This window comes from Balaenoptera physalus, assembly GCF_965194825.1.
Source record: "Balaenoptera physalus genome assembly, chromosome: 1".
NCBI classification, from domain to species: Eukaryota; Metazoa; Chordata; class Mammalia; order Artiodactyla; family Balaenopteridae; genus Balaenoptera; species Balaenoptera physalus.
Window position 1 is genome coordinate 32,978,371 of NC_138882.1, and position 26,802 is coordinate 33,005,172.

Sequence of the window (26,802 nt, forward strand, 5' to 3'; positions counted from 1 at the left end):
AGGAGAGGATGTAACGTGTCTGGGGTAGGATTCCTTGTATTACCACTGAACATTGGGTATGAGAGATTTGATCCACCCCAGGGGCCTCTGGTATTAGAATAAGCCCATGAAACCTAAGTGTGGGCCCTAGGGGCTCCAGGATGCATTTCAAACGATCACCTTTGAATAACTTCACCCTCGAATATATGATCTGCTAGAATCAAAATCTAAGGGAGAGAAAGCATTCTCAGTATGCTCCCACCCCACCCCTGTACTCAACACCCACAGCACAAACACACGGGTAAGCTCTGCTTCCAGAGGCAGGGGGCTGCCAAGGGCAGAACGACCCAGGGCTTTGGTTGTGGAAGAAATAAAACCTTCAGTCACCCTCAGTTGTGGCTGACAAAGCTTCCAAGCAACTGCACAGGCTCCACTCCTGCAAATGGGGAAATCTGACTAGTGACAGAAATGAGAACAGTCCTCACTGAAAACAGGGGAGGTGGATTCTGGGGAGGAAATGGTTCTCATGGCAACAGACTGCCCAATGGTGAGCGGGAAGACTTGCTGCACAATCTCTTAGGTTCCACACATGGGCTAAGTGAAAATGCTGGGGGGAAAAAAAAAATCCACATTCTAAATGCACCTCTGCTGTGTCTTGCTGGGGGAGGGAGAAGATGGTTGGCTCCTGAGGTCACCCCAACTCTCCTTCTGTTGCCAGGCAGGGCTCCGTAACCACAGACGAATCAAAATCCCTCCTGGGAAGCGGGACTCCTGGATTGGAGATTTCAGGGAGTGGAGAAGGGATATAAACTGCAGCATCGAAACCTAAAAACGTATTTTATTTCGAAGTTGTGCTTTGGATTTTCCCCAATCCAACATCTGTTGAGTGACAGTCTTAGGTTCACACAAAGCATCTCCAAGCATACATACAATATTCCAGTTATCAACACTATTTTAAAGAATATACCATTTTACACAAACGTGACATACAAGTCAGACGCCACAACATTGCAATTCCCTGGAAGACCTAACTTCTCTTCTGAACGTGAAGTACATATACACCAGCCCTTCCAGTGGTCTGTTCATCCTGTTGCTGGCATCATCTCTCCTCATCTCTTTGGGGAGAAACCAGGGCACCCTGAGGAGGTTGGCTGAGACCAGTGTTTCCAGTTTACAGGCTGCTGGCTGCAAACTCCTCTTTTCCAAATTGGGATGCTGGTAGCCCCGCCCCACCTCTGCTTCCCAAAGACTGACCATCAGAGCCCACACCGCGAAAAGGATCCATGGCTCCAGGGGCAGATTGGGGTTCTTCGAAGCATCATGCTGGTTTAGGGAGCATATCTGAGGAAGACTGGTCTCCCTAGGCCCTGGGTGGCCAGCTCCGTTTGGCTTTTCGGTGTAAAAATCACAGTGTGCAACCTCGATTCCAGTTGATTGCAATGAGCTCTGCCGAGAAGGACTCTCCTCCTAGGGTTCCTAGTCCTCTGGACAGGACCATCTCACAGGCGTCAGGAGCACCAGAGAGGGGAAGACAACTCGGCTCCCAGAGCGGGGGTAGCAGGTGACCTCTCACACACTGTCCAGTTCATGATGCAAATCAGCAGACGGACACTGACCGAGGGGATGGTGAATGCAAGTCATGTACTGGGCTGAAAGAGAAACAAGGCAGGAGCAACAGAACAGGCCCAAGGTGTTGTCATTAAGGAGCTTTGCCTTTCCTTTCTTAGAGAAGGATGTGCCGGAAAAAGAGGAAAAGGGCAGGTATGGGCACCAATTTTGACCAGTTGGATCAAAAGGAATGTCAAGTGAAGGGTAGGGTTTCATTTCCAGCAAGGAAACAGATCCTTGGGTATGAAAGGCCCCTATTGGCTCAGGACCTGTGTAAGTCCAGGTGACAGACAAGGACAGGCCACTAAACAGAGCAACAAAAGCCAAGAATGCGGAGGACTGTGGGTTGCCTCTCACAGGTTGACACACGCACTGAAGGAGTTCTTCATCTCTCCCTCCTGGCTCTTGGTATGGTTTTCCTGGTGTTGCAGGTTACTTTCCTAACTAACAACTTCCTGCAAAGCTTCTCTTTTCCTTCACACAAAAGGAGGAAAATCCTACCGCTTTCCATAGAGCCAACTACCAACTTCAAAATGTTGGTCTGAAGAGGATTTTCTGGGTCAAAGATAAGAAAATTCAGATTTTCCTATCTGAATGGCAACCCGTTATCTCTCCTAAACTGTGGAAAATAAGGCAAAAAGCACAGCTTTAACCAGAAAACAGAGAAGAGGAATGAGTTTCAGCTTTAACTCAAGTAGTTGTCTGAGACTCATGAGCCTGGGGTTTGACTGCCCCCAGCCCTGGTCCTCCTGGGATAGCATGATGTTAGGGGAGCTGGGACCATGGGCACCAGATTTGGAAAGCAAATTAAAGCAGACAAGGGTATTATTTTTGCTTTTTGGAGGTGAACCAGAAAAACAGCCAAAGGAAGGCCAAAATATTCCTCATCCAATTTTTGATTTTCTTAGATTCGGGCCTTGGAAAGACCTTAAAGCCTGTGGGGCGAAGAGTTCTCTTAGTTGTCCTTGTCTGGATAAATGAAGACCAGTTTTAAGGAGCAATGTCTCTCTTTAATCTAACTAGGGCTCCCTAAGCCCCCGCTGGTCCCTGAAGAGAGGCCTTGTAGAATAACCCAACTAGGGGATAAACTTAGAATAAATTTTCATTTGGGAACAATTTTAGGACTAGCAAAGCTGAATTTAATTTTTAATAGGATAATGAATTTTATGTCTTAAGTACCCAAAAAAGTGGGAGGAAGGACCCATTTCTTACCTTTTCCAAACCTGCCAAAAACACAATAAAACTGTCTTAAGCCTCTTTACCCTAAAAGCAACCAACTATAAAACTGTCTTATACAGGAAAATGTCTTAAATGGAAAATGGTCCATCAGAGACAAAGATAGGAACCCGAGAAACGTCTATACATTCAGAAAAACTTTAGAAGTTCTGTAAGAAGATTGGGTTGTCGTTCTAGAGAATGGAGGAGAGCAAAAGCAAACACCAATGATCAATTCACACCAATAGAAAGAAGACAGAGAGAAAGCCCCCAACCCCAAACAGTTTACAGGATTGAGTCCCATCCTGCTAAATTTCACACGGTGGAGAGATTTCAAAGGCTAGGTTCTCTGGCCCAGACAGAGTTGAGATTTGTAACGGAAACAGAGACCCCTGGTGGCTCCTGTGTGAACTGCCACAATAGCTTACAAAGAGACCGGTCTATCTAGGACCAGGAGAGGCTACACATGCCAGAGACTAGAAAAACTTGTGTGTGTGTGTGTGTGTGTGTGTGTGTGTGTGTGTGTGTGTAAAACAGAGAATGAACTGTATATGATTCTCTATATTCAGTACCCAAAACAAGATGCCACTGAGAGCTGGCCGTCAGCAGCCAACCATCTGGTTAGGCATCCCCTGTGTCTGAGGGGACTGAGACTTCAGCCCACGGCCCTGTGACTTGCCTTGCCAGATTTCACAGTGACCTGATAATGGAAAAAACCTATCTCTGGCTAACCTAAGAACAGTATGTACTGTAGCTGGCTGGATTACGACAACTGGGGGAAGCAGAGGGTAGCGGGAAGGGTGGGGGAGGGCTGGGCGATAACGAGGGCTTCATTCTCAAGGTTTTGGGTGATGGGAAGGCTAATTCCTGCAAGAACAACTTAGAACCTAATTTTCAACTGAAGTCCCCAAGCTAGTTAAATAGGAAGATTTTAATAACAGTCAGTCCCTCCAGTCCCCTTGTCTAGACCAATTAAATTACATCCCTCAGACAGTACAAGACTTGTCAGTGGGCTGTGGGGAGGCAGAGGAGTTGACACCGGGGCTAGTGGCATTTGTTTTGGGGAAGACAGTGGGCTTGGGCCGTGTGGCTGGCGGCTTGACTGGGGCCGCCATCTTGACAGACTTGACGGGCCGGAAGGCGCAGGCGATGTCCCCAGCAGTGCTGGCGCTACGCTGGAAGGTGGGCTCGGGGTCCTTGAGGAGCTGAGTGTGCAGGGGGCTGGAGGGCTCCGATGTGGGGGCCACCACGGGGGAGGTCTTGAGGGGCTCCAAGGTGTCCAGAACCACGTCCGGGGTGTGCTTGACGCTGCTCTGCCGTTCTAGCTCCCGCAGCTCGTTCAGGGCAGAGTTCATGGTCGCCTCAATATCCTGCGGACAGGAGAAAGGAGAGAGTGAGGCTCACGTAGGGAGAAGCCCCCAGGGTCCTATTTCAACAACTTGGGCCAAATCATGGAGAAACCAACTGTAAGGAGATGTCCAGATGATTTTATTTGGCCAAAATCTTTGAACATATGGATGTTCAGAATGGGAGGAAAGGGGGGCAAAAGGACTTTCATTCTCATGAGGGTTTTTTTTTCCCCTTTAGACAGAGTGGTTGAGATGCTTTTTAAATAGAGCCCTCAGGTTTTAGACACATGCACAGAGGTATCTATGGATGAGATGACATGTAATCCAGCAGGGACAGGAAAGATGGATGAACTAAGAGTGGCCAGGAGCTTGGTCATGAGTACTTGGGATTCATATTCTACTTTTGTTTGAAACTGTACATAATAAACAATTTTTAAAAAAAGTGGTACAGATGAAGTATGATCTTTGTTATCTTGGACTTTAAAGGCCAAAGGTTAAGAGGGTTAGTCCTTCCTCCTCAAGGACTGAGGGAAGGTTCAAGAGCCCTGGCCCTGAGGAGCCATCAGGACACCCCCCTACCCCTGCCCCCGCTCCACCCCATCCACAGCGTTCATCTTGATGAAGCCATTTCCTTCCACCCATCACCATGAGAGGGGACCAAGGAGTGACCAGGAGGGGGAGCCAGAGTCCACATAGGTGAATCTCCTTTGAGTTTCACAGTGGAATACTCCAGATCTTAGGAAACAGCAGTCCTAGCTCAGGAGCTCAAGGCAGAACCAAAGACCCTCTGTATGCAGCCAGCTGCCTCCCAGGGAGACCTCCCAGATCCCTCCCCACCTCTCCACACACTGTGCCTAGCACCCCCAGACCACCGCAGGACTCCTCCCTTGGGATTAAACTCACATGGAAAGACTGCATGTTTCAAGCAAAGGCCCCTGGTTAAGGCTTCTTTGCCCTACAGGGTAATCCATGCTTTCTGCTGACAGTGGTTCAATTTCACTCATCCCTCTGTTGTTCTCAAACCTTAAAATTGTGCAGAAAGAACTCCATCTCCCTCCTCAGTCCCGCTCTGCAGCCAGAGTCTGTCCCAGTTATGTAGCTATTCTGACGTTCCTAACACCTGGCCAAAGAGGGAGCTGGGAGGATTCCCGTGGTGCAAGGCAGATTGCAGCCAAGAGCTTAAGGAGAGGCACAGAAACAGAAGGCTAGCAAAGCAAGACATCTCAGGCCCGTAGCTTAATACTGTGCTTGCCAGGTACACCATCCCTAAGCAGAGCACCGCGATTAAGCCAACAGAGGCCACACCAGCCTCTACCCTGGAAGTTGGGGTGAGGAGAATCTCAACTCAGTTGAGACATAAAAGGGCAACGATGAGTCCTTAGTTCCTACCTGGTCTAATGAAAATTATAGAGTTGGGAGAGACGTCTGAGTGAACTGCTTGGAGTGGCCCCGAGAGTCGTATTTTTAGAGGTGGGGTTGGATCTCTAATATTTCATGGAAAACAGAGACTCGTCAGTGTGATGCATACATGGAAGGAAGACCCTGTAGCAAGGGAGCTCATCTCCACTGCCTCTGGAGGCTTGGGCTGGAAACCTTTCTGGTACCGGAGTGCCCAGTGGCAGAGTAATTTGGGGCCTTCAAGACCAGGAGCAGATTGTTGATTCATCATTGATCTATCACTAGGGACCAGAGATTAGCCTCAGGGATGATGGGGATGGCACATTGATATGAAAATGCGGCCAGAACTACCTCTGAGCCTCACCACTCGGGCAGCTTCACTGAAATCTACCAGGGTCTCAAGACTCAAAACTTGGGCTGAATGGATTCTATCAGAAACACTCAATCTGTAACTACCGGCTTTAAAAATTACAACGGGCTTGCAAATAGCCCATATATGAGTAAGAAGCCTGCCTTCTTTTATTTTGTCTTCAAGTTCTTTTTGGGGAGAGAGGGATCGACAAATTTCTTGGAAAGCCATCTTGTCGGGTCTAGTTGTCTAACAGTCCCTGAACTCAGTGTATAATGTACAAAGCACCGTTCTCTTTCAAGTGCCGTCATAATGAGCACGGGCTGCACTAAGCAGCAGTGACAAGTGTAGGCTTGTGGTAGCTATTTGTCCAAGAGCCCCCAGTTACCTGTGCAATGACCTCAGGGTCCATGGGCCGGTGGTTATTGAAGCTTTTTGACCTGCCTGCTGTCACCGTCTTCCGGATCTGTGGACTGTCCAGCCGGTTCTTCAGGGATGAGTGGCGGCTGATGGAGTTGAGGCTCCCATGCCCACTGATGGAACACTTATCTGGCCCTTCCTTGGGGAGACTCTGGCTCAGGATGGGCTGGGAAGATGGGCGGCAGCTTGCCCCCACCCCTGGGGAGGCGGAATCAGTCAGGGAACTGCTCAGCCCATGGCCGTCGCTCCGAAATGTTTTGCGGATGCTCCCAGATTCTGGCCGCTTCCTTTGCCTTCAATGACAAACAGAAAGGGCGGTGTGATCAGGGAGCCCTGGCTCCGAGGAAGCTAGGATTAGTGAGAGAGGGGCAGATGTTGGCACCCAGGGATTTCTGGAAGGAGAGGACACAGAGCATGTCCTCTCCTATGTCAACTTCCCTTGCTTTCTCCATGTCTTTGTCTCCCTGCCACCCCCGACCTGGGCAAAGGAGAAATAGATACTTACTTGGTGGTCGTGGGCTTTGAGTTCTCAAGATGTAAGGTGCTGTTAGGAAAAATGTCTGATTAAGCAAAAGTTTCTAATGGGAGACAGATTCATGAAAAGGTACCCTCCGTTACCTGCTCTGAACAGAAAGCAGGCCCCAGACCCCAGGTAGGAGAAAAAGTCTCACCATCACCAAGGAGGTAGGGAGTTGCTGGTAAGAGGAGAGATGACTTTTCCAAATTTTAGCATGTTTCTTAGTCCACTGACAAGACTAATTATTTTGGGCTTTGGCAAGAGGCTGTTGTTGCTTATTCTGCAGACATGGAACAGAATATTTTTCAAGAGGCTGCAGTGCTGCAGAGTTTGGGCCACGTTTGTGCATTTTCTAGGGTGGAAATACATCTACGTGACCCTAAGTCACCCAGCACTGGGCTGAACCCTGGCTCCGAGCCGATCTGTTTCAGACCACTAAAGCTCTCAGATGAAATGGTATGGCAGAATCTTATTCATATGGGTGTTGCCCACTGCTGAATAATTTCATTATCTCTTGGAATCAGATACTATAGGACCTAATCTAAGAGGCAATGACACTTCTGGTTTGGGATGGCAGCTGGGCAGCTCTGAACTTGAATCTACTAAGGGCCACTGAGGCTGAGGTGGGAGTTAGGGACGGAAGAAGGGAAGGGGTAGGACCTGAAGATAAGGAGCTGGTCCTTGGGGCAGGGCCACTGCGGAGGTCTTCCTCATCATACATGCCCGGGGCCCGGTTCGGGATTTGGCACACAGTAGCCACTCCGTGAGGCTGCCTGCTCAGCAGCTTTAGCCTTGGGGGTCAGCCACTCTCCAGTGGATAAAGGATGTTCGCAGAGTCTTATAAGGTCCAGTTGAAATGACTTTTCTTCCTCTGCAAATTCTTCCCTGCCCTCCCTCCCCCATGGGCAGGCAGACTTGATCACTTCCCCTTCTGTTCCTTCAGTGCATCTATGGAACCACCTTTTAGTGACTTGTCTCTGTGGTATTCACCTTGCCCGACTGTGAGCTCCAAGGCCAGGGATCACCTTATTCGTCCCTGAAGAAGCGGCACGCCTACCTGGCACAACAGGAGGCGCTCAGTAAACGTGTGGAATTGAACTGAGAGGCTGCACCCTAATAACTCCTTGCTGATTTCCTTTTTCCTTCTTGTGAGAAGGGCTGACTTACAAGGCCCAAACTGCTAAGGAGGCAGATTTATGGAGTGGCTGGTGTGGGCCCGGCCCCAGGGATATAGAGGGAGGAAGACAGAGTTCCTGGTTTCAAGGAGCTCAGCCTGGTGGGAGATCCAAGCGCAGCTTGTGTCCTGAGACTGCCTCGGGAATACAGAATAAAGGCACCTAACTCAGCCCTGAGGAATTCAGGGGTGTCAGAAAGGCTTTCCTAAAAAGAAATCTTCGGACTGAGTCTCGAAGGGAGAGGAGTCGACCAGGTGAGGAGACAGCAGATGTGAAGGTCCAGGGGTGAGAGAGAACCCAGGGTACTCAGGAGAGAGAAGGAGCTCGGGAGGAGAGCTGTGGGGGGCAGGAGGTGTGGCTCGAAGGCCGAGCAGTCCTAAGGGCAAGACATCCCGGGGGGCGGCTGCTCACCCATGGACCAGCTGGCGTCTGGGCAGACCATGTCCTCCAAGACCCCATCCTGATACCACCAGCCAAGGAGTTCACGGGAACCGCCTTGACTTTCTACCAGATGTTCCTCTTTTGACTATTCAAGGTATTACTGTCTACAATTCCTTTGTACAAATGGCAACAAATATATGATGGCTTAAAAATATGTACCCGACTAATTAGCTAACTCTCTCTCCACCAACCTCGCCTTGGTTTCTGGGTTAATTACAGGCTTACAACCTTATGATTATAGGCTTATAATTAACGTAGACTTGTAAATAATGAAGAAAATGTCATTAGCCCACAGTTAACTTTGTACTAGCTGGCCCCCCCAACAGGGCACTATGCTGGAGGGAAATAAATTAAATCCTTGATGTTTCTTACCATCTGACTGAAATTGTAACTACACTGACCAAGTGAGCTGAATCAGCTACTTTACTAAGTAGAGGGTGAAAGAGATGGAAAAGAAACATGTGCCCCAACCACTCCCCCTGCTACCCTCTGGTTGGAAAAAAGCCAAGAGATCTGGGCGACCTGGTGCAGTTTAAAAACAACAAGCATCTTTTATTCTCCTTCTAGTTTCAGTGTCCAGAGGCTACGGTTAACAGGTTTTCAATGTGCAAATCATTTCATTCCTCCAAAGCCAGAGGGGAATAAAAACTGTACATCATCTCCAATCCATATTCATCGGGAGCGCCCTGGGGCTTGTCATCCTGCTGGCACTGGGCCAAGTTTCAGGGTCTGGCGGAAAGAGGTCTGTAGGCTTTGGGGCTTGGTGTCTGGCCCCTTGAGATGAGATTAGTTCTCCAATAACCTGAATGTCTCTAGGGGAGGCAGCAGCACACAGGCGTGGAATCCCTCTAGACGGCCAGATCGGGTGTGGGTGGAGTTAAAACCCCAGGATGTTGCTAACAGCCACTGTGAGAGCTGGGGGGCACAGTTACGAGCCTGCTGGACAGAAGTGGGAATCTGCAAAGGGACTAACAGGGAAGGATAATACACAGGGCCAAAGCAATAGGGAAAAAAAAAATGGCAAATTATTTCTACTGGTGTGAAAGGGCAAGAGAAAAGGGAGCTGGGGGGTTAGACAGTGACGAAAGAGCTCAGGACAAAGCTTTCCTTGGGGGGGGCTGGTGGGGGTAGTGGTCTCCTTTCCTCCAGGGGAGCGAATGCAGGATGAGGGAGAAACAGACACGTGATATCTAGATAAACCATCTGGGGTGACGTGAACCTGGTAGAAGATGCACGAGACTTCGGATCTTTGGACAGACAAGGGCCAAGGAAGACATCAAAGATTATTATTTGAGTCAGAATTGGAAAAGAGAAGGCACCTCTGAGAAATAGTACAAAACCAACTTGCGTGAAGTGACTACAGCTTTGGCCAAAGTTTCAGCAGTCAGATGGCCAGGAAGGTCTGAGCGGACATACGCTGCGTGGACAGAGGGGCACACCCGTCCTTAGCGTGACGGCCGCTAGCCGGAGACCTGGGCCTGCTGACGAGGCCTGTGGATGTTTCCTTGGCCCTGTCCACCTTGGAGCAGCCACGAGCACATGCAAGCTGTCGGGCCGGGAAGTGGGGGGATGCAGCACAGGGATGGAGAGGGCGGTTAGGCCAGAGGGTGAGGCGGGATGTCGCAAGTCATTCAGGGGAGCAGAAAATGAAAAGCAGAGCTTACTTGTTGATGTTTGCAAGATAAATATCGGCTACATGACCCCCACTGGGACAGCTGGCCCCCGCTCTGGCTGTCACCTTTTCTTCAGGTGGCTCAGAAATGACCTCAATCTCAGACTTGGGGCTGGACCTCTCCACGACACCGTCCTCGCTGGGGGAGAAGGGGCAGGCAGGCAGGGAGGAGGGGAAAACAACAACAACACAAAAAGCAGTGTTAAATCGGCAAGATGGCCCCCCCGACACACACGCGACCCCGCAATGGTTCTGAGGCAGCAGCGACGCCTGGCTGGGCTCTGGGAGCGGAGGCAAGGAAAGCTACGAGCCTTTGGAGGGTCATTTAAATAAAAATAAATAATCCTGCTGAGTTCTGCGGGGTCCTCAGATCCTCTGAAAGCTGGGCTAGGGGACTCCTGGATTCGAGGTGTCTGCCTTCTACCCCTTGCTGCTTTCCCGGGGCAGCTGTGCCGGGGCCACCTCCCGCAGGAGGTCCAGGTGGCTGTTTATGTGCTCAGGTCCCGAGCACAGCTGGGCAAGGGCAGTCAGCTCTGCCGTGGCTCTGGAGATGCCGGCGTTGAGGCAGGACACCGCCACACTCTGTCGTAGCGCATCTAGCCCCGCTTAGAGCGTCCAAGCCGGTCCCAGGTCTCTCCACGGCTCTCCCGGCCCCTCTGGCTACTGATGACAAAGAAAGCCCCTTCTCCCCCACAATTCATCTTCTCTCGGTCCTGGAGTGAAGTCATAATGCTAAATTTGGGAGGGTCCTGTCCACGCACAGATGGCCACCAGGTATGCGATGTTATCAACAGAGGGAGGATTTCCCCGCAGAACGAGCTGGGGAGAGGCTGGGAGGGTGCAGGCTCATTCAGGATATCAACCTTTAAAAAATAATATTAAGGGAAGGACTAAAAACACTGACAGCATCGTATCCAAGGGGAGGGAGTCGGGGTCAGAGGCAGGGCAATGGGGCAGGGAGGCAGATTTGAGGGGCCACGGGGAAAAGCCTTCCTGATCCAAAGACATTGCTTCAAAGAGCAGGAACCAACCTACAGCCCGTGTGATGAAGTCTCTCTGGAACCAGTCCATGTTCCCTTTGTTCCCCGATATCCTTTCCCCTCCTCTCCCCTGTCTTTCTCCAAGTCAACCTCATCTGGGTTAAATGAACTGGGTTATTTCCACAAGGCTGCTTAAGCTAGATTTCTACTAGAAAATGAACTCAACATTTTCATTTGCAAGTGGAAAAGTGCCATCAGGTTGTTTAAAAAAAAAAGACAGAGAAATCAAAATGTTTTCCCAACCTGATCTTTCCAGAAAGAAAATATAAGTGGTCAAATAATAACCCCTCATTATCACTCATCAGGTATAAATGTGGATGAGCGCTGGCTGGCAAGTTTCTAAAATGACTGGGGGTGGGGGAGGGTGGTGGAGATGCGATTGGCGGGGGAGTAGAGAGTGGAGAGATGAAAAAATAATTCTCCACTCAGTCTCTGAGTCTGGGGGCCCTTCAAAGGAACCGTGACACTTCAGGACTGTGTCGGCGCCCCCTAGGGGTTGGTCTCCCTCATCCTCCTGGGCTCCAGAAATAAAGTCTCACTCCCATAGTGCGGCCAGGGACCCCTAAAGGTGCAGGAGGCCTAACGTACGTGTCTTGGACCACGATGTACTGATGGGGGATGAGTCCGTCGATGCCATTGTGCCGGCCTTCCCACCAGTCGTCGGAAGCCCGCTGGTAGAGCAGCAGGGATGCCCCCTTCTTGAAGGACAGCTCTCGGGCTGTCCGGCCCACGTAGTCAAACTTGGCAATGGCCTCGATGGGCTCACACTCTGAGAGGGGTGGAAAAGAAGGAAACACGTGTTGTTGGGACTCACAGACTCAGGAAACTGGGTGGAAGAGCCCAGTTCACTGAATTTACAGTGGTGGGAAGATAACCTAGTGTGAAAATAAGTCACAGATGATCTATAAAGCAGGTGATTCCCGTGCAGACTGTGCAAACCCCTGAAAGCACTTGTATGCCCTTCCTTGCCTTTGCTCATGCTGTTCCCTCCACCCGGAATCCCTCTCTCTGTCACCTGCCTGATGAAACACATTGAATCACAACTCAAACATCACCTGCTTCCTCTAGTAACTTCCTTGGTGTTTCCATAGCTCTTTATGCCATACTGTACTTGTAAGCATTACTTCCTTTCTGACTATAAAATAACTCCATTAATTTAGAACACTTAACATATTGTACTTTGAATAATTTATTTACATTATCCACTCTCCCTACTAGAACATGAGCTTTTAGTCTCTATAAAGAGAAAATAACTTGCCCAATCAACCTTCCAAGGAGCAAAATATGGAAATATATTTTGTGGTCAATACATGGAAAAATGCACATGTAAGTGATTTGAAAAATTAAAAGGGGTGTGCAAAGGCAATGTGTTTTTACTTTTGTGTGAGCTTCCGTTTCCTCATCTATAAAATGAGGATAATAATAGTGCCCTTTTCAGGAAGTTGGTGTGAGGAGTCAACACATAACAATTTGTAAAAGTGCTCAGAACTGTGTGGGCCCACAGTAAGTGCCACATACGTGTCAGCCACTGTTATTATTGCCATCGTTGTCATTATCTGTTCTGGGCGGCAGGTAGAGGTCAGAGAGCAAAAAGAAGGCACCCACAGATCAGGAACCCGGGGCTAAAATCAGATGTTCTGAGTAGTGGAGAGAAAGGCTGCTTACAAACAAGACTATGCCTAGACAGCCGGGGCAGATGGGTCTGCTCCTGAATGGGCAGGGCTGGGGACTTCACTACAGGGGGCCTGTCTAAATATCCCAATGTCAGTTCCATACAGCTGCGGGTTTGTCACTCGACCTCTCTGGCCTCAGTTTTCTTAACTATTAAATAGCAGCTCTATCAATTTCACTAGGGATTAAGATATAAGACATATAAAGCCTCTAGCAGTGCTGGGCACATGTAGGCTCTAATCAAATACGAATTTCCTTGGTTCACCAAATCCCTTCCCGTTGTGTGGTAAATTATCATATTGATCCATCTGACCTTAAGAGCCAAAGCAGCAATCCTAATTTTTTTTTCTCCTTTAAAAGCTGGCCTAGGATTGCAGAATTCATAGCAAGGCAGGGAGCAGGGAACACTGCAGTCTGTGCCATTTTGTTCTTGTGCCCAGAAAATTCTGAGGCCCCTTGTCAGCTGCTGAGACTTCCAGAGCCCAAGCGATCCAGAAATGGAGGTGTAGAACTGTTGGCAGGAGGGGGAATGTGCTGGCTGGACAGACCCTAATAAATCATGGGCACCGCCGAGGCCCACGGACGACAGCTGCGCATTCCAGCTCTTGACGCACACCCGCCAGGCTGCGCAGCGCATGTCTGTGCTTTGGAAAGGGTCAATTTTTCCAGTCGGCAGGCGTGAGAGCATGTGGTTTCTGCGTCCTGATTCCCATCCCCCTCTGGCTTGCTTCTGCCGGGTTCTTGGCACCCAGCTTCACTATTCCCTGGGCTCTCTGTTTTTCAAATGAGCTCTCCTTCACTTTGGTCTCCAGCTACCTGGCAGGAGTCTGGGCCATGACAAGGGACTGACAGTATACTGGTGAGACAGCCAGACGAGACAAAGAGCTGGGAGGTGGACGAGGGGCAGTGAGGTGGGGCGAGAAGGGTGAAGGGCTGAGGTCTAGCTCTTCACCTCTGGTTTAATACAGAGACCACTCTGTTTGAGAAGGTGGGCTGTCTCTCCAAGAAAGGGAAGGAGTGAAGCTGGGAGGCAGGAGAGCTCCCTGCTCGTCTTGAGGGCACTGCTGGGCAGGAAGGGTCATCAGGAGCACAGGATACGTAATCTCTCCTTTCTGCTTCACCACCCCACAGTCCCACTGACTCCAAGTGGGGCCTCGTACCGTCATCACTTGTATGGTGCTCTGCGGCCACATCCTGGGTTGAGTCTTCAGCCGAGGTAGTTTCTCCGTGAGGGCTGTCACTGCAACAGAACCAAGAGTAACTGGGACCTCAGCATTTGCTTACAAAATTCTTGTCTTCTCTTTCACACAGCTTCCTTGGACATGGGATCTATCCTAGGCTCTCTAGATCCTGCTCACACACTCCAGACAGATGCTTATAATGAAATGTAAGGCTCTCGGGATTCTCTAGGCTAGCTCCTGCTACAAAAACTACTCGAGACTACATGGGACCTACAACATCTTGACACAAGGGGAACCCCATTTGAACTTATAAATCTTTTCGAAAATACGGAACAACTTAGCTCCTCAAGGGCTATTTCTCTAGGTGAATTAGTTCCTGGAGGGAGCATGGGGGAAGGGAAACACTGGGCTTTAGCATCGGATACAACTGGATCCGAAAACCAGCTCTGACACTCGGGAGCTGTGTGACCCTGGGCAATTACTTAATCTCTTTCAGCCTCAGCTACCTAATCTATAAATCGAGGATAATGGTCTATATATCTCACAGAGTTGTGTGAGGATTCAATGAAATAAGAGGGAGTGATTAAAAAGCAGTGCTTTCTTTCCTTCTTTCTCATTTTGCTTGATGCCTCTGGCTGCTTTGTGGTTTAGTACTGGTGAGAAAGTAGGAGGTGAGTCATAGAAATGAGTGGGAAACACAAGCAGGGGAAGAAAGTCTGCTGTGGGCTGGACACTGCAAGAAGGCAGCGGATGAGAGCTGGGTCAAGTTCTTGACAGAATTCATGGAGCCTAAAATTACCCAGGGTGGAGAATCGAGAATGAGCAGGGAAGTTATTAGGAAAGTCATTTCTACTCCTGATCTCTTGGACTTCAGAGTGCATGGGGAGGAGGCACCAGGAAGTTCTGACTTCCTGAAAAGTAGAGAAAAACCCTGTTCATTTCTAAAGTTTCTTCCTCTGGCGGTAGGTAGTAACAAGTGAGACTTTCCAGGCAGTTCTATGGAAGCACCATCACCCCCTCAACCCCACATCCTGGCTTCAGTTTCTACCTTTGAGCCTACAGCCTCTCCCTCCTCAGCGGACGGGTCCTTCACTCCTAGAAAGTTCCTCAAAAACTAGGGGACTAATTTAGAACTCACCCCGTGTGAAGCAAGAGTTCCAAGGAGGCTCTCCAGACCCCAGAGAACATTATGGGAGAACATCAACAGGGATTCCTCTTTATCAGAAAATGTGGGCACACTTTCTCACTGTTTTCTGGGCCTAAAAACCCTCTGAATGAGTTTGGTGACATTCTGGAAACCCTTGGGACCCCAGGGGTGCGCAGGGCAAAGGCTCACTTTTCCCCAGACCTCTGAGTTCATTTCTGTGGCCGTCCACTAAGGCGGCAGCTCCCAAATTTCACAGAGCCCTGGATTGCTTGTTAAAAAGAGACTGCCTCACCCACTCCCAGAGTTTCTGATTCACTAGGTCTGGGTGGAGTCGGGACACTTGCATTCCTAATCAGCCCATGTGAGGCAGGTGCCGTTGGTCCAGGGACCCCACTTTGAAAACCACGGCTCTAAGGTAAAGACAAGCTGATGCTTTATAAGGTCCCTTCTAGCCCTGAAATGCTATGCTTCTCTCATTCCACATGCACACCCCAGCCTCACTAACACCTGTGGTCTCAGAAGCAGCCCAGCATGCTACACCGCAGGCAGTCCTGGAAAACTGGGCTCCGGTTTCAGGGCTGGTAAGCGTGGTGCAGTGGGGCTGCGGGGAGGCCAAGCGGCCTGGTGCTCCCTCTTCCTGGCTGTTCTGGTCTCCTGGCCCATCTCCAGTATACTTGGGCTCTGACTCCCCCTTTGCCACCCCTCCCTCCCCTCCTTCATCCATCTTAGCTCACTTCGCTGGCACTTCTCTCTCTTCTGATGGAGAGGCTGGGAGCCTTCTGAGTGGCTATGAACCCAGCAGTCAGATGGCTCTTCCTACCCAAGGTCATTTACTCTTGATCCTGGGGTGCTTCTGGCCTCTCACCCAGTCTGTGGTAGTAGCAGGCCCTGACTAATCTTGTGGTTTTCCCAGAGGCTGCTAATAAATGGCAGATGCACAACCAATGGGGCCGGGGGCTGGTGGTGTTGTGCTGGGAGAAGACCTTGGACAGAACTGAGAGGAAGGTGCCCTCCCATCTGTGCCCGGTGAGCCCTACCAGGGCCCTGCTGCACCGGGCCGTGACGGGGGCTCTGTGTCCTGGAATGGGTCCAGAGCCTGCAGCGGTTTGATATGTGAGAAGGGAGGTGAAGCAGGAATCGGGAACACTATTCCACAGCTTTTCAACACTCATGCAAGGGAAACCAACTCTCCAAGTCACATGCACAAGGACAGCTCCCTGGAGCCCATCAGCCAGTAGGCTGAGACCTGAACAACATCCCTAGTCCCCACCAGCCATCTGTCAGTGACCGGAAGCTTTCTCTCCGAGCTGGTGAGCCTAGATTTCTCCAGCTCAGCCTCAGATGCCGGGATCTACAGGACAGCAGAGAAGACCGAACTCAGCAATGTCAGTGGTATTTTTATGTTCACAGACACATGAATAGCACTTTCCTCACTCCTTGGGCTGGAGGCTCCTTCTGTGGGGATTAGGGAGAAGCACGGACTGACTGGCCTCTCATTAAGTAAGCAACCTCCCCTGTCCTCCCCTACCTCAGTCCATAGCAATGGGGCTGGCTGAATTGGTTCCAGATGTTGAATTCAGATGGAATCCGATTTGGGCTGGCTTATGCTTTCAGCCCAGGCTGAAACACTGTTTAGGGGAAGAAGGGAAAGGGAGGAGGAGGAAGAGGTAAGGGATGTTAGGGAGTAAAAGAGAGAGGCAGTTGTCTTTGCGTTTACTGGGAAAATGACCCTGTAAGTGGCACGATGGGGGCAGTGTGGGGCAGTGGGTGGTACCCTGCACTGACAGTCAAGGGGTCAGGGCTGGGATCCCCACCACTGGGGTGGCCTCAAAGATTGTCCCTGGCCTCTCTAGATTGCAATGACTTAATCTGTAAAATGGAAATCTGTTATTTGTCTAACGGAAGGGTCTAGTAAAGATGTGCCCTAGGGATTCCGTTTATATCTCTATTTCCAGGTGAAGTCATGACGAACCTGCTTCAGTGGGGCACTGGGCCTAACCTGCCGAAAATGGACCTTACCCCGCTTTCTCGTCACAAATGCCTGAGATCATTATTAAATTATCATTGTATAAACTCACAGTCAGGAAATTACGCTTCATATCTGAAATCTTCCCAATAAGACAGAAATTCCCTGGGACGCAGGACTGTTCTTCTCACAATAGCCAGCTCCGAGCAGGAGCCTGAGAGACACCGCTGCCTGATGAACGGCAGTTCTGCGTACAACCTGATCAAATTTCCTTTCCTGGAGGTCATTAATGTTCCTGTTATTGCTGTCATTATCTTTCAGAATGGTCTCTCATCACTCAGAACTCGTAAAAAAAGGAGGCAGCCTGAAGTGGCACTTAGTAGTTTGGGTCGAGGTGGGGCCCTGCCTACAGCAACCCCCGATCCTGGCAGCTTGAAGTGCCTTGGAGTGGGAGGTGGGAGGATCTGGGTGTTTCCCTCGGTCTCGCTTGGCCATCTGGCCCCCACGCCAGTGCGTGTTGGTGACATTTCCCCTCCTCCAACCCTGAGCCCCCTACCAGTAATCCTCCGTGCTCCCTCCTCTGCTGTAGATGGGGCCCTCCAGCTCCCTAGGGTTTGGGAAGATGTTCTCGTGCTGGATGATGATGGTTTTGATCAGCTCATTCACGTGGGCTTGGCAGGACACCTGGTCATGGCCCTCAGGCACTGACATCAGCGAGGGCCCGAAGCAGATGGCGAGGTTGTAGGGGTCCATCATGTTCTCTTCACTGAACTGTGATAAACTGGAGGAGAAGGAAGAGGGGGCAAGCTGAAAAGCACTCGCATGAATGCCCAGAAAACACAATCACAGGAGGCACCGCCAGGAGCAAGAACAGAAGTACCACAAATGGCCACCTGCTTTTCTGGGCGTCAGAGCCCGTCTAGAAAGCTGGTAGGGGGAGCAGAGAATGACCACCAGGATAGTCATTCAGGAGCCAAGGGAAGGCAAAGCGGAGGTCCCTCCTTGCAGATCTCACCCCTCCTCTTTCTCTAGCTTCCTGTTCAAATCCTACTTACCCCCCAATCCCCACCCCAACCCTAGACCATATCCACCAAATCCACCCTGCCTTGAGGACACACCATTCTGCAGAGCTGGATACGCTCCCACAGACCAACCCACTAAGCTGACAGAACAGACGGAGCCCCTCGGGCTGCCCTGGTAATGACACGGTCAGAAGACGCAGGCATTGTGCATTGTGTACCTTCTTGAATGGCAAAACGATCAAATTATTAGGGATATTCCATTCTAAGCTCCAGACTTACTTTAAAAAATAGCCAACCGATTAGCTTTTGTATTCCATCAAGCCCGTGAATTTCTTCCTGGAACAGCTAATGCAATCGTTTTTCATTTTCATAATATCCTCCTCCACTATTACATTCAGGATTTATTCAGGAAAAGGTCAGCATGTAGCTCAGCTCCTGCTCAGGCTTCCCCTGGACGCAGTCTGACTTCATTATCAGGTATTTTATTCCAGGAACTCCCCCTTTCCAGCCAGCAGCTGCTCCAGCCATACCTCCAACCCTGGCCAAGGACCCAAGCCCCTCAGTGGTGAGTGCCCACTGGTCTGTCTGTCCAGGCACTGAAGGCTGGGCTAGCTCTGGATGTACCCCACCCCTAAGAGTCTGCAGAAATGTGAGCTCTGCTATGGGGTTCTGCCTCCCTTGTGGGCATCTGAATTCTGACAGATCTTGAGAAGATACCAAAGCCATGGTGCTGAGCCAGAGGCCTGGGACTCGGCTGTCTTCATCTGAGTAGCTGTTCTTCAGAATTGAGCAGAGTTTACTTCTAGTGTATCCAGCATCCAGACTCAAATTACCAAGCTGGTCTCTATCTCAATGATTCTCTCCTTCACTGAAGATTCAGATACGTCCCCGGTCCCCTTAGAGAATCGCTGCAGAACATGTGAAGTGGGACAATGAAGTGCGACAGTGACAAATAACTGTCATGGCTGAGAACCACTGCTCTGTAGGACCCGGTCAGATGCAGGGAGGCCTGAGATAGGTGAGTTGATGGATCTCAGTGGCCAGACTGCTTCATAGGAGGTTTTAAAGATTTAATTTTATAATCCTCTCTGGCTCCTGAATTAAAAGAGAGCAGAGATTCAGAAAAGGCTGGTAGAAGTTTGCAAGTCTAATTCTTGGTCAAATAAAAACTGGAGAGAGACAGGAGAGATAATTAGCTTGGGAACCTTAGCAGGGACAACGGAGGCATGAGGTGCCACGGGGCTACAATTGTAGCCCATCCCAGGCTGGCTGGCTCCTCGAGTCATGGAGGGACAAGGAGGAGGAAGCCCGTTTCTTTAGTGTGATCTGACAACGTTTTGGTAACATGGAAGAAAAGCAGTAGTTTCTGGGAAGCCTGGTGGTCAAAGGGAAATAAACTCTAGGCCTGAGGGTCCCAGTCTAAGCTCACTGAGAGAAGAGGAATCTTGCCCGGCCTTCTAAGGCAAGGACTGCTCAACTCCTAGGTGGCTACAATGACCAGGGCCAGAGAGGACCTGTGTTCATGCACTGGGGTCCACTTCTCATGGGTCCAGGTCCATTTCTTACTCCCATTAAAATACAGACCAAGATCCTTCTTTCTCTTCCAATCTACTGGAACACCTAAGTTCTGGGGGTAAAGCCATGGTGCTTAACTACTTGAGGGACACAGGCTCCTTCAAGAATTTGACAAAAACTAAGGATTCTCTCCCCAGGGAAATTCATATATGAGCACATAACAAATGCACACAATTTTGTATATAATATAATGGTGCTAATAATCCTTGAAGACTCTGATGGCTGTACCTGGTATAAGACCTCAAACACTGGATTTTTATTTTTAAAGAAATTTCTAAAATGGATAATACTGGTAACAGCTCCCTCTTTAAAAAAAATGTTTTTTGGTATCGACTTCTATATATGCCATCTCCTCTAAGAATTGCACTATATTTCTTTAGTTTCTGTCCATAACACGAGTGAACTTTCTTAATTGATTTGAACTCATCCTCTTTTGAGCACCTTAAAAAGGTCCAGTGCAGTGGGTTTTGGGGGGAATGAGAAAATCAGGATTGGTGTGGGAAACCTGTTTTTCATCATGCGCTTTTCTGGACTTTTTACTTTTAAATGATGCATATTTGTTGGTTCTGAAGAACCTAGGAGCAGGACAGGAATAAAGACGCAGATGTAGAGAATGGACTTGAGGACACGGGGAGGGGGAAGGGTAAGCTGGGACGAAGTGAGAGAGTGGCATGGACATATATACACTACCAAATGTAAAATAGATAGCTAGTGGGAAGCAGCCGCATAGCACAGGGAGAGCAGCTCGGTGCTTTGTGACAACCTAGAGGGGTGGGATAGGGAGGGTGGGAGGGAGACGCAAGAGGGAGGGGATATGGGGATATATGTATACGTATAGCTGATTCACCTTGTTATACAGCACAAACTAACACAACATTGTAAAGCAATTATACTCCAATAAAGATGTTAAAAAAAATGATGCACATTTGTATCTCTGATTACATTTAAAAAGAAAAACAAAACATCCCAAGAATTTTAGAGTCAGGCAGACCTGGTTTTGAGCCCCAGCTCCATTGCTTACTATCGTTTTGTACTAGTTCCCTAGTTTCGTCATAAAATGGGGGCAATTATGTGCCCCCTTGATGGGCTTTTGTGAAGATTAAACGAGGTAATATGTGCAAAGCACTTAGCACTGTGCCTGGCACATAGGTGATGTTCAAGAAATATTTTCTGTCATTTTAATGTCCTGTGTGCTTCTTGACACAGGACCTTTGATTCCAGTCAGGGAATGGAAAGCAGGGCCGCTGACATTTGGCAGTAATTGACTTACAGGTGTCCACCGTCTTCTTCTCCTGACAGGCATAATCTAACAAGCTGAGGGCTCCGCATCCCCAAATCAAAACCTTAAATCCTCAGGGAGAACGCGAAGCTTTGAACACACTGTTTTAAACATGACATTTCCATTAAAAACCTTCAACTTCACGGCCTCCAGGGGTTTGATTTGGCAACAACCAACAGACCATGGGTAAGATATTATGCATCCGGGTTGATTTCAGGTTTGAAAGGGATGAAGAGAATTTGTATTATTCACCATGGCCCCAGGCAAAACGTGGGGCTGAGAATCTGTAAATCCATGGTTTAACAGACTTTCCCAAAAGGCTCCTTAAGAGATAAGAAGTGGAAGGTAATTGTGGCTGACTCTTCCTGATGGCCCTTCAAAGGCACTCCCTCACTCCCCTTGCCTATAAAGCCACCTGTCCCCAACTTCCATGCTCCCACATCCATTAACTGACTTGCCTTCCTCCCTATGCAGTCAGTCCCATCCCCTCTCACTGCCTCAAGAATAGCACTCCAGCAATCACCTTGCTCTCTCCTCCATCATCAGTTCTTCTCTATGGGGTCACCCTCGCTAGCATGCCAATGTGCAGCAATACCACCCATCTTAAGAACAAAATTCTCTCTTAAGCCCACATCCACGCTGAATTACTGTCCCATTCTCGTCTCTTTATAATAAAATTCTTTGAGAGTTGTCTCTGATTCTCTGGTTCTTCTTCACCGGTTCTGTTATGGACTGAACTGTGTCCTCCCTGCCCCCCAATTCATATGTTGAAGCCCTAACCCCCAATATGACTGTATTTGGAGACAGGGCCTTTAAGGAGGTAATTAAGGTTAAATGAGGTCATAAGGGTGGAGCCCAAACCCTACAGGACTGGTGTCCTTATAAGAAGAGGAAAAGAGAGCAGAGCTCTGTCTCCCAGTGTGTGCACAGAAGAAAGGCCACGTGAGGACGCAGTGAGGTGGTTGTCTACAAGCCAAGGAGACAGGTCTCCCCAGAAACCAACCCTGCTGGCATCTTGATCTTGTACTCCCAGACTTCAGAACTGTGAGAAAACAAATTTCTGTTGTTTAATCCACCCAGTCTATGGTATTTTGTTATGGCAGCCCTAGCAGATTCACACACCTACTCTCTTCCAGTGTGCCCCACCAACCCCTCTATCGTGGTAAAACACACACAACAGAAAATTTACCATTTTAACCATTTTAAAGTGTACAGCCCAGTAGCATTTAGCTGAATACGACCCCACTGTACGGATCTACCACATTTTGTTCATCCAGCATCAGCACCCCTTCTCGCTTGAACTGACACCATCAGGATTTTGCCCCTCCTCCTCCACCAGGACAACACCCATCAAGGTCACTAGTGACATCTATGCTGCTAAATCAGTTCTCAGTCCTTTTCTTAGCTGACCTGTCATCACATTATCCCAGTTATCACACCCTCCTCGAAACACATTATGTGGCTTCTGGGACACCGTTCTCTCTTGGTCCTCCTCCTACACCACTGCCCACTGTCACCTGCTCAGTGAGGTGTCCCTGACCACTGTATATTAAATAGGAAACCCTCACACCCACCTCTTACACTCTCCAGTCCCCTAACATGCTTTATTTATTTATTTGTTTATTTTTGGCTGCTTTGGGTCTTTGTTGCTGCTCGCTGGCTTTCTCTAGTTGTGGCGAGCAGGGGCTACTTTTCCTTGCGGTACGCAAGCTTCTCATTGCTGTGGCTTTTCTTGTTGCAGAGCACGGGCTCTAGGCACATGGGCTTTGGTAGTTGTGGCTCGTGGGCTCTAGAGCTCAGGCTCAGTAGTTGTGGCGCGTGGGCTTAGTTGTTCCGTAGCATGTGGGATCTTCCCAGACCAGGGCTCGAACCCATGTCCCCTGCATTGGCAGGCAGATTCTTAACCACTGTGCCACCAGGGAAGCACGTAACATGCTTTAATTTTCTCCATAGCCCTTATCCTCTGACATATGACATGTGTTCTTTCTTTTTTTTTTTTTAATTAATTTCTTTCTTTTTGGCTGTGTTGGGTCTTCACTGCTGTGTGCAGGCTTTCTCTAGTTGCAGCGAGCAGGGGCTACTCTTTGTTGTGGTGAGCGGGCTTCTCATTGTGTTGGCTTCTCTTCTTGCAGAGCATGGGCTCTAGGCATGTGGGTTTCAGTAGTTGTGGCACATGGGCTCAGTAGTTGCGGCTTGCGGGCTCTAGAGCACAGACTCAGTAGTTGTGGCTCATGGGCTTAGTTGCTCCGTGGCATGTGGGGTCTTCCCGGACCAGGGCTTGAACCCGTGTCCCTTGCATTGGCAGGTGGATTCTTAACCACTGTTCCACCAGGGAAGTCCCATGACATGTGTTCTTATCAGTTTTGCCTGTCTTCCTGCAGTTCTATGTGCTACATAGGCTCCATGAGGGCAGAGACCTTGAATGTTTGGTGCAATCTTAGATATCCAGCAACTAAAACAGGGCCTAGCACACAGTAAATGCTTAATAAATACATGTTAAATAAATAAGTGAATAAATACATGAGCATCTGTGAGTCTCTAGGACAATCCAGCCACAATTCTACTTGTCCATTTTCATACAGAAGCTAAAACACTCCTTGTGAAAGTCAGAAGAGCAGTGCAGACAGAATCTTTCCAAACTGGGAGGCACCTGAGATGGTGAAGTTTGGAGGAAGACTCAGCTTTTCTGGAGAGCAGCTGATGTGTCTTAACAGTGAGAAAAGCACCACCAATTCCCTCTTTCAGATTATGGAGCAATATTGGAGGATGTAGAGTGATGCTTCTCGGACCTTCATGTGCCTATGACTCATCAGGGGATTTTGTCAAAATACAGATTCTGATTCATAGGTCATTGGGGGTGGGGTGGGGGAGGAACTGAGATTCTGCATTTCTAACAATCTCCCTGATGATGCTGATGCTGCTGGTCTATGGACCTCGCTTGATTAGCAAGAGACTAAAAGTCTATATTGTTTGACATCTGAAGAAATCAGGTTTCAAAAGGCAAGCAGCAGAGTCAGCGGCAGTGAGGGGTAGCTACCTGCACTTTGTTTCAGGGTGAAAACCCACTGAGTAGTACAGATGCTGTGGCTGGCAGCCTCTAAAATGAACCCTATGGTCCCTGCCTACTGGTATTCATGCCCTTGTGTAGTTCTCTCCCTTTGCGTGTGGGCTAGATTTAGTGACTCGCTTCTAGTGAATGGAGTACGGCAGAAGTGATGGGACGTCACTTCTGAGATTAGGTTACAAAGACTGGCTGCTCTCTTGGGCACTCTCTCACTCACTTGCTTGGAGCAAAGCCAGCTGCCATGTCACGAGCAGCTCTATGGTGAGGCCCATGTGGTACAGAACTGATGGAGGCCTCTGACCAACAGCCAGCCAGGAAAGGAGGCCCTCAGTCCAACAACGTGCAAGGGACTGAATCCTGCCAACACCAAGTGGATCCTTTCCCAGTCGAGCCTTCAGAAGAAACTACAGTCCTGCCCCCAATACACTCACGGCAACCTCAAGAAACCTGGAGCTAGAGGCCCCCAGCTAAGCTGCACCTAGATTCCTGATCCACAGAAACTGTGACATAACAATAAATGTTTATTGTTTTAAGTTGCTAAGTTTTAGGGTAATTTAGTACACAGCAATTGATCATCAATGCAGATGCTAAGAAAGGATAACGTTAATAATTAACAAGGCTTGCTGGACAGGCATGTACCCAAGGTTCATACAGTGGATTGAACACTAGCTATATAGATATATGTGGAACCAGGTCAAGTCGACACAGCACTGGTGCACTGTGTAAGGAGTTCCATACATATATCTCAGTTCTGGGGGTTCCTTGAGATGGAGGATGTGTACAACCTACAAAAAGACAATAGCCAGAAATAAAGTACACACTGTCAGGACATGTAACAGCAAAGGAGAGGGGTCCTAAAAGTCTGCGCCCAGGGAGAGTCTCCATGAGGAGCTACCTGCCAACTCTGGTTACACCTGTTGATAAGTGCATACTTATCACCTGTCACCTTCCTGTGCAGGCAGGTGGTCTTCTCTATCGCCTGTGTCCTGCACTCCATTTATTATTTTAGGAAACACGGTGGTTATTAATGCAGCATCTTTTCCATGAAAGACTTTGATGAGCAAGTTAATCTTTTTTTTTAACCAGAAAAAGAAGTGAAACAAAACAAAAGTCATCATTTGAATGGGTGCAATTTTCCATGTTTCCTTTGACAGTGGCCACCCTCTCCAGCTCTTATGACGCTTCCTCTACCGTTTCTCCCCACCCACAAACTCCCTCACCCCTCCACTTAGCAGGAGGAAAATGTGGGCAGGATGAGGCCATTGTGCTTACACACACAGTCACCCCAGGACCTGCGTGCTCCCCTGCCTGTGTACCCACGACCGACATGGTCCTCGCTCGGGGGGAGCAGACTAGGCTCTTTGAAGGCAGGTATCGGTCAATGAGGGGAGACAAGGCCTGGTGGCCCTGAGGGGACCGACTGGCTTGAGAGTCATTACCAGAGTTTCCATCTGCCTAAAATGGGCAGCATGTGAAACCCTGCGTGAGTCATGAGGGGTTCTCAACTAAAGGCAGTTGTGGTGCTGAGTCAGGGCTTGGCTAATGAATGGTGCAGACACAGCCACGTGGAAGCAGCAGGCTGCTGGGCCAGGACCCTCTGTCACTCTGCAGGGCCAGCAACAGGGCTAGAGGACAGTGTGGTTGCCCCTGAAAGGTCTCAGGTGGGGGCTGCTAGCCCAGATGCCTCAAGGTCAGGCTGACCCTGGTCTGTAAGCAGGCTGAGGCTCCTGAGATGGCCTCTGAACTTGTATTCCTTTGAAGCAGAGACCAACCCACTAGGAAGAGTCTTCATTTTCACAAAGCCATATGAGCTAAAACACCCTAGCCCCTTGGTCTACTTTTTGTTTTCCCTTTTTTAAAAAACTAGATTCATGGATCTAAAGAAATGTTTCCCCACTCTACGAAAAGCCATAAAGCCAGAGGGATGATAACGGCAACTGAATTCAGCCTCAGCATCGGGGAGTTTCGGGGAGAGCTGGGGACTGTGGTGAACTGGGGGCACCTGACCGCCTCGTCTAGGCAGCAGCCCGTACTCCACAGGGAACTGCGGCCGCCTGGGCGTGCAGATCCAGTGCTGTTAGACCTAGTGATTTTTTCAAGAGAAGCTAGAAATCTAGATTTTTTTAAAAAGTAGAATCTCCCAATATTTAAATGGTTCAATGTTTTCAAGACAGAGTGGACTTAAAGGGAACATATCTATGGGCCTTATCTGGCCCTCGGGTTGCCCACTGATAGACTTTGGCCTCGGCTGTTGAGGGAGATGCTGCAATGAAAGCAACGTGGAAAGACAGAGGTGCCTAAGGGGAGAAGCATGTCCTTGCTCGTTGTCTTTGCTGCCCTCCATGCCTGCCCTGGGCGAGGACACACTGCTTAGACAGGGAGAAATACTCCGGCTGAGCCCAAGGCCCCTCTGATCCTCAGACCTCTCTTCTAGCTACACTCACTCCCTGGCGGACCAGCTAACTACCATCAGTGCACAATGACCCCACACTGTATCTCTGCTCCAGGCTTCTTCCCTGAGCATCCGATTCCTACGTTCAGCTGCCTACTTAGACTCTCCATCTGGAGGGCTAACGGGTACCTCAAGTTAACATGTCCACATCAGCACCTTGTCCTGATTGCTTCTTCCACATCTTGTCTTCCCCAGCTCCACAAATGGCATCATGGCTTCCCCGCTGCTCATGTCAAAAATGTAGAATTTCGGGCTTCCCTGGTGGCGCAGTGGTTGGGAGTC

The 26,802-nt window shown here is 49.3% G+C and overlaps 1 protein-coding gene across 9 annotated transcripts in view; it reads right to left on the minus strand.

Moving 5' to 3' along the window:
* Nucleotides 1–797: 797 nt before the first annotated feature.
* The window catches only part of SRGAP2 (SLIT-ROBO Rho GTPase activating protein 2), a 235,405-nt gene continuing 209,400 nt past the window's right edge, over nucleotides 798–26,802 (minus strand). For 4 of the 9 annotated variants that reach the window (XM_082459152.1, XM_082459150.1, XM_082459155.1 and 1 more), the window contains 7 exons: nucleotides 17,685–17,909; nucleotides 13,995–14,074; nucleotides 11,752–11,932; nucleotides 10,116–10,262; nucleotides 6,824–6,862; nucleotides 6,287–6,611; nucleotides 798–4,172 (listed from right to left, as the gene is read on the minus strand). In XM_082459152.1, the coding sequence (XP_082315278.1) occupies nucleotides 3,789–4,172; nucleotides 6,287–6,611; nucleotides 6,824–6,862; nucleotides 10,116–10,262; nucleotides 11,752–11,932; nucleotides 13,995–14,074; nucleotides 17,685–17,909 (1,381 nt within the window). In that variant the 3' untranslated portion in view covers nucleotides 798–3,788. The other 5 variants (XM_082459154.1, XM_082459153.1, XM_082459157.1 and 2 more) reach the window with 4 other exon arrangements.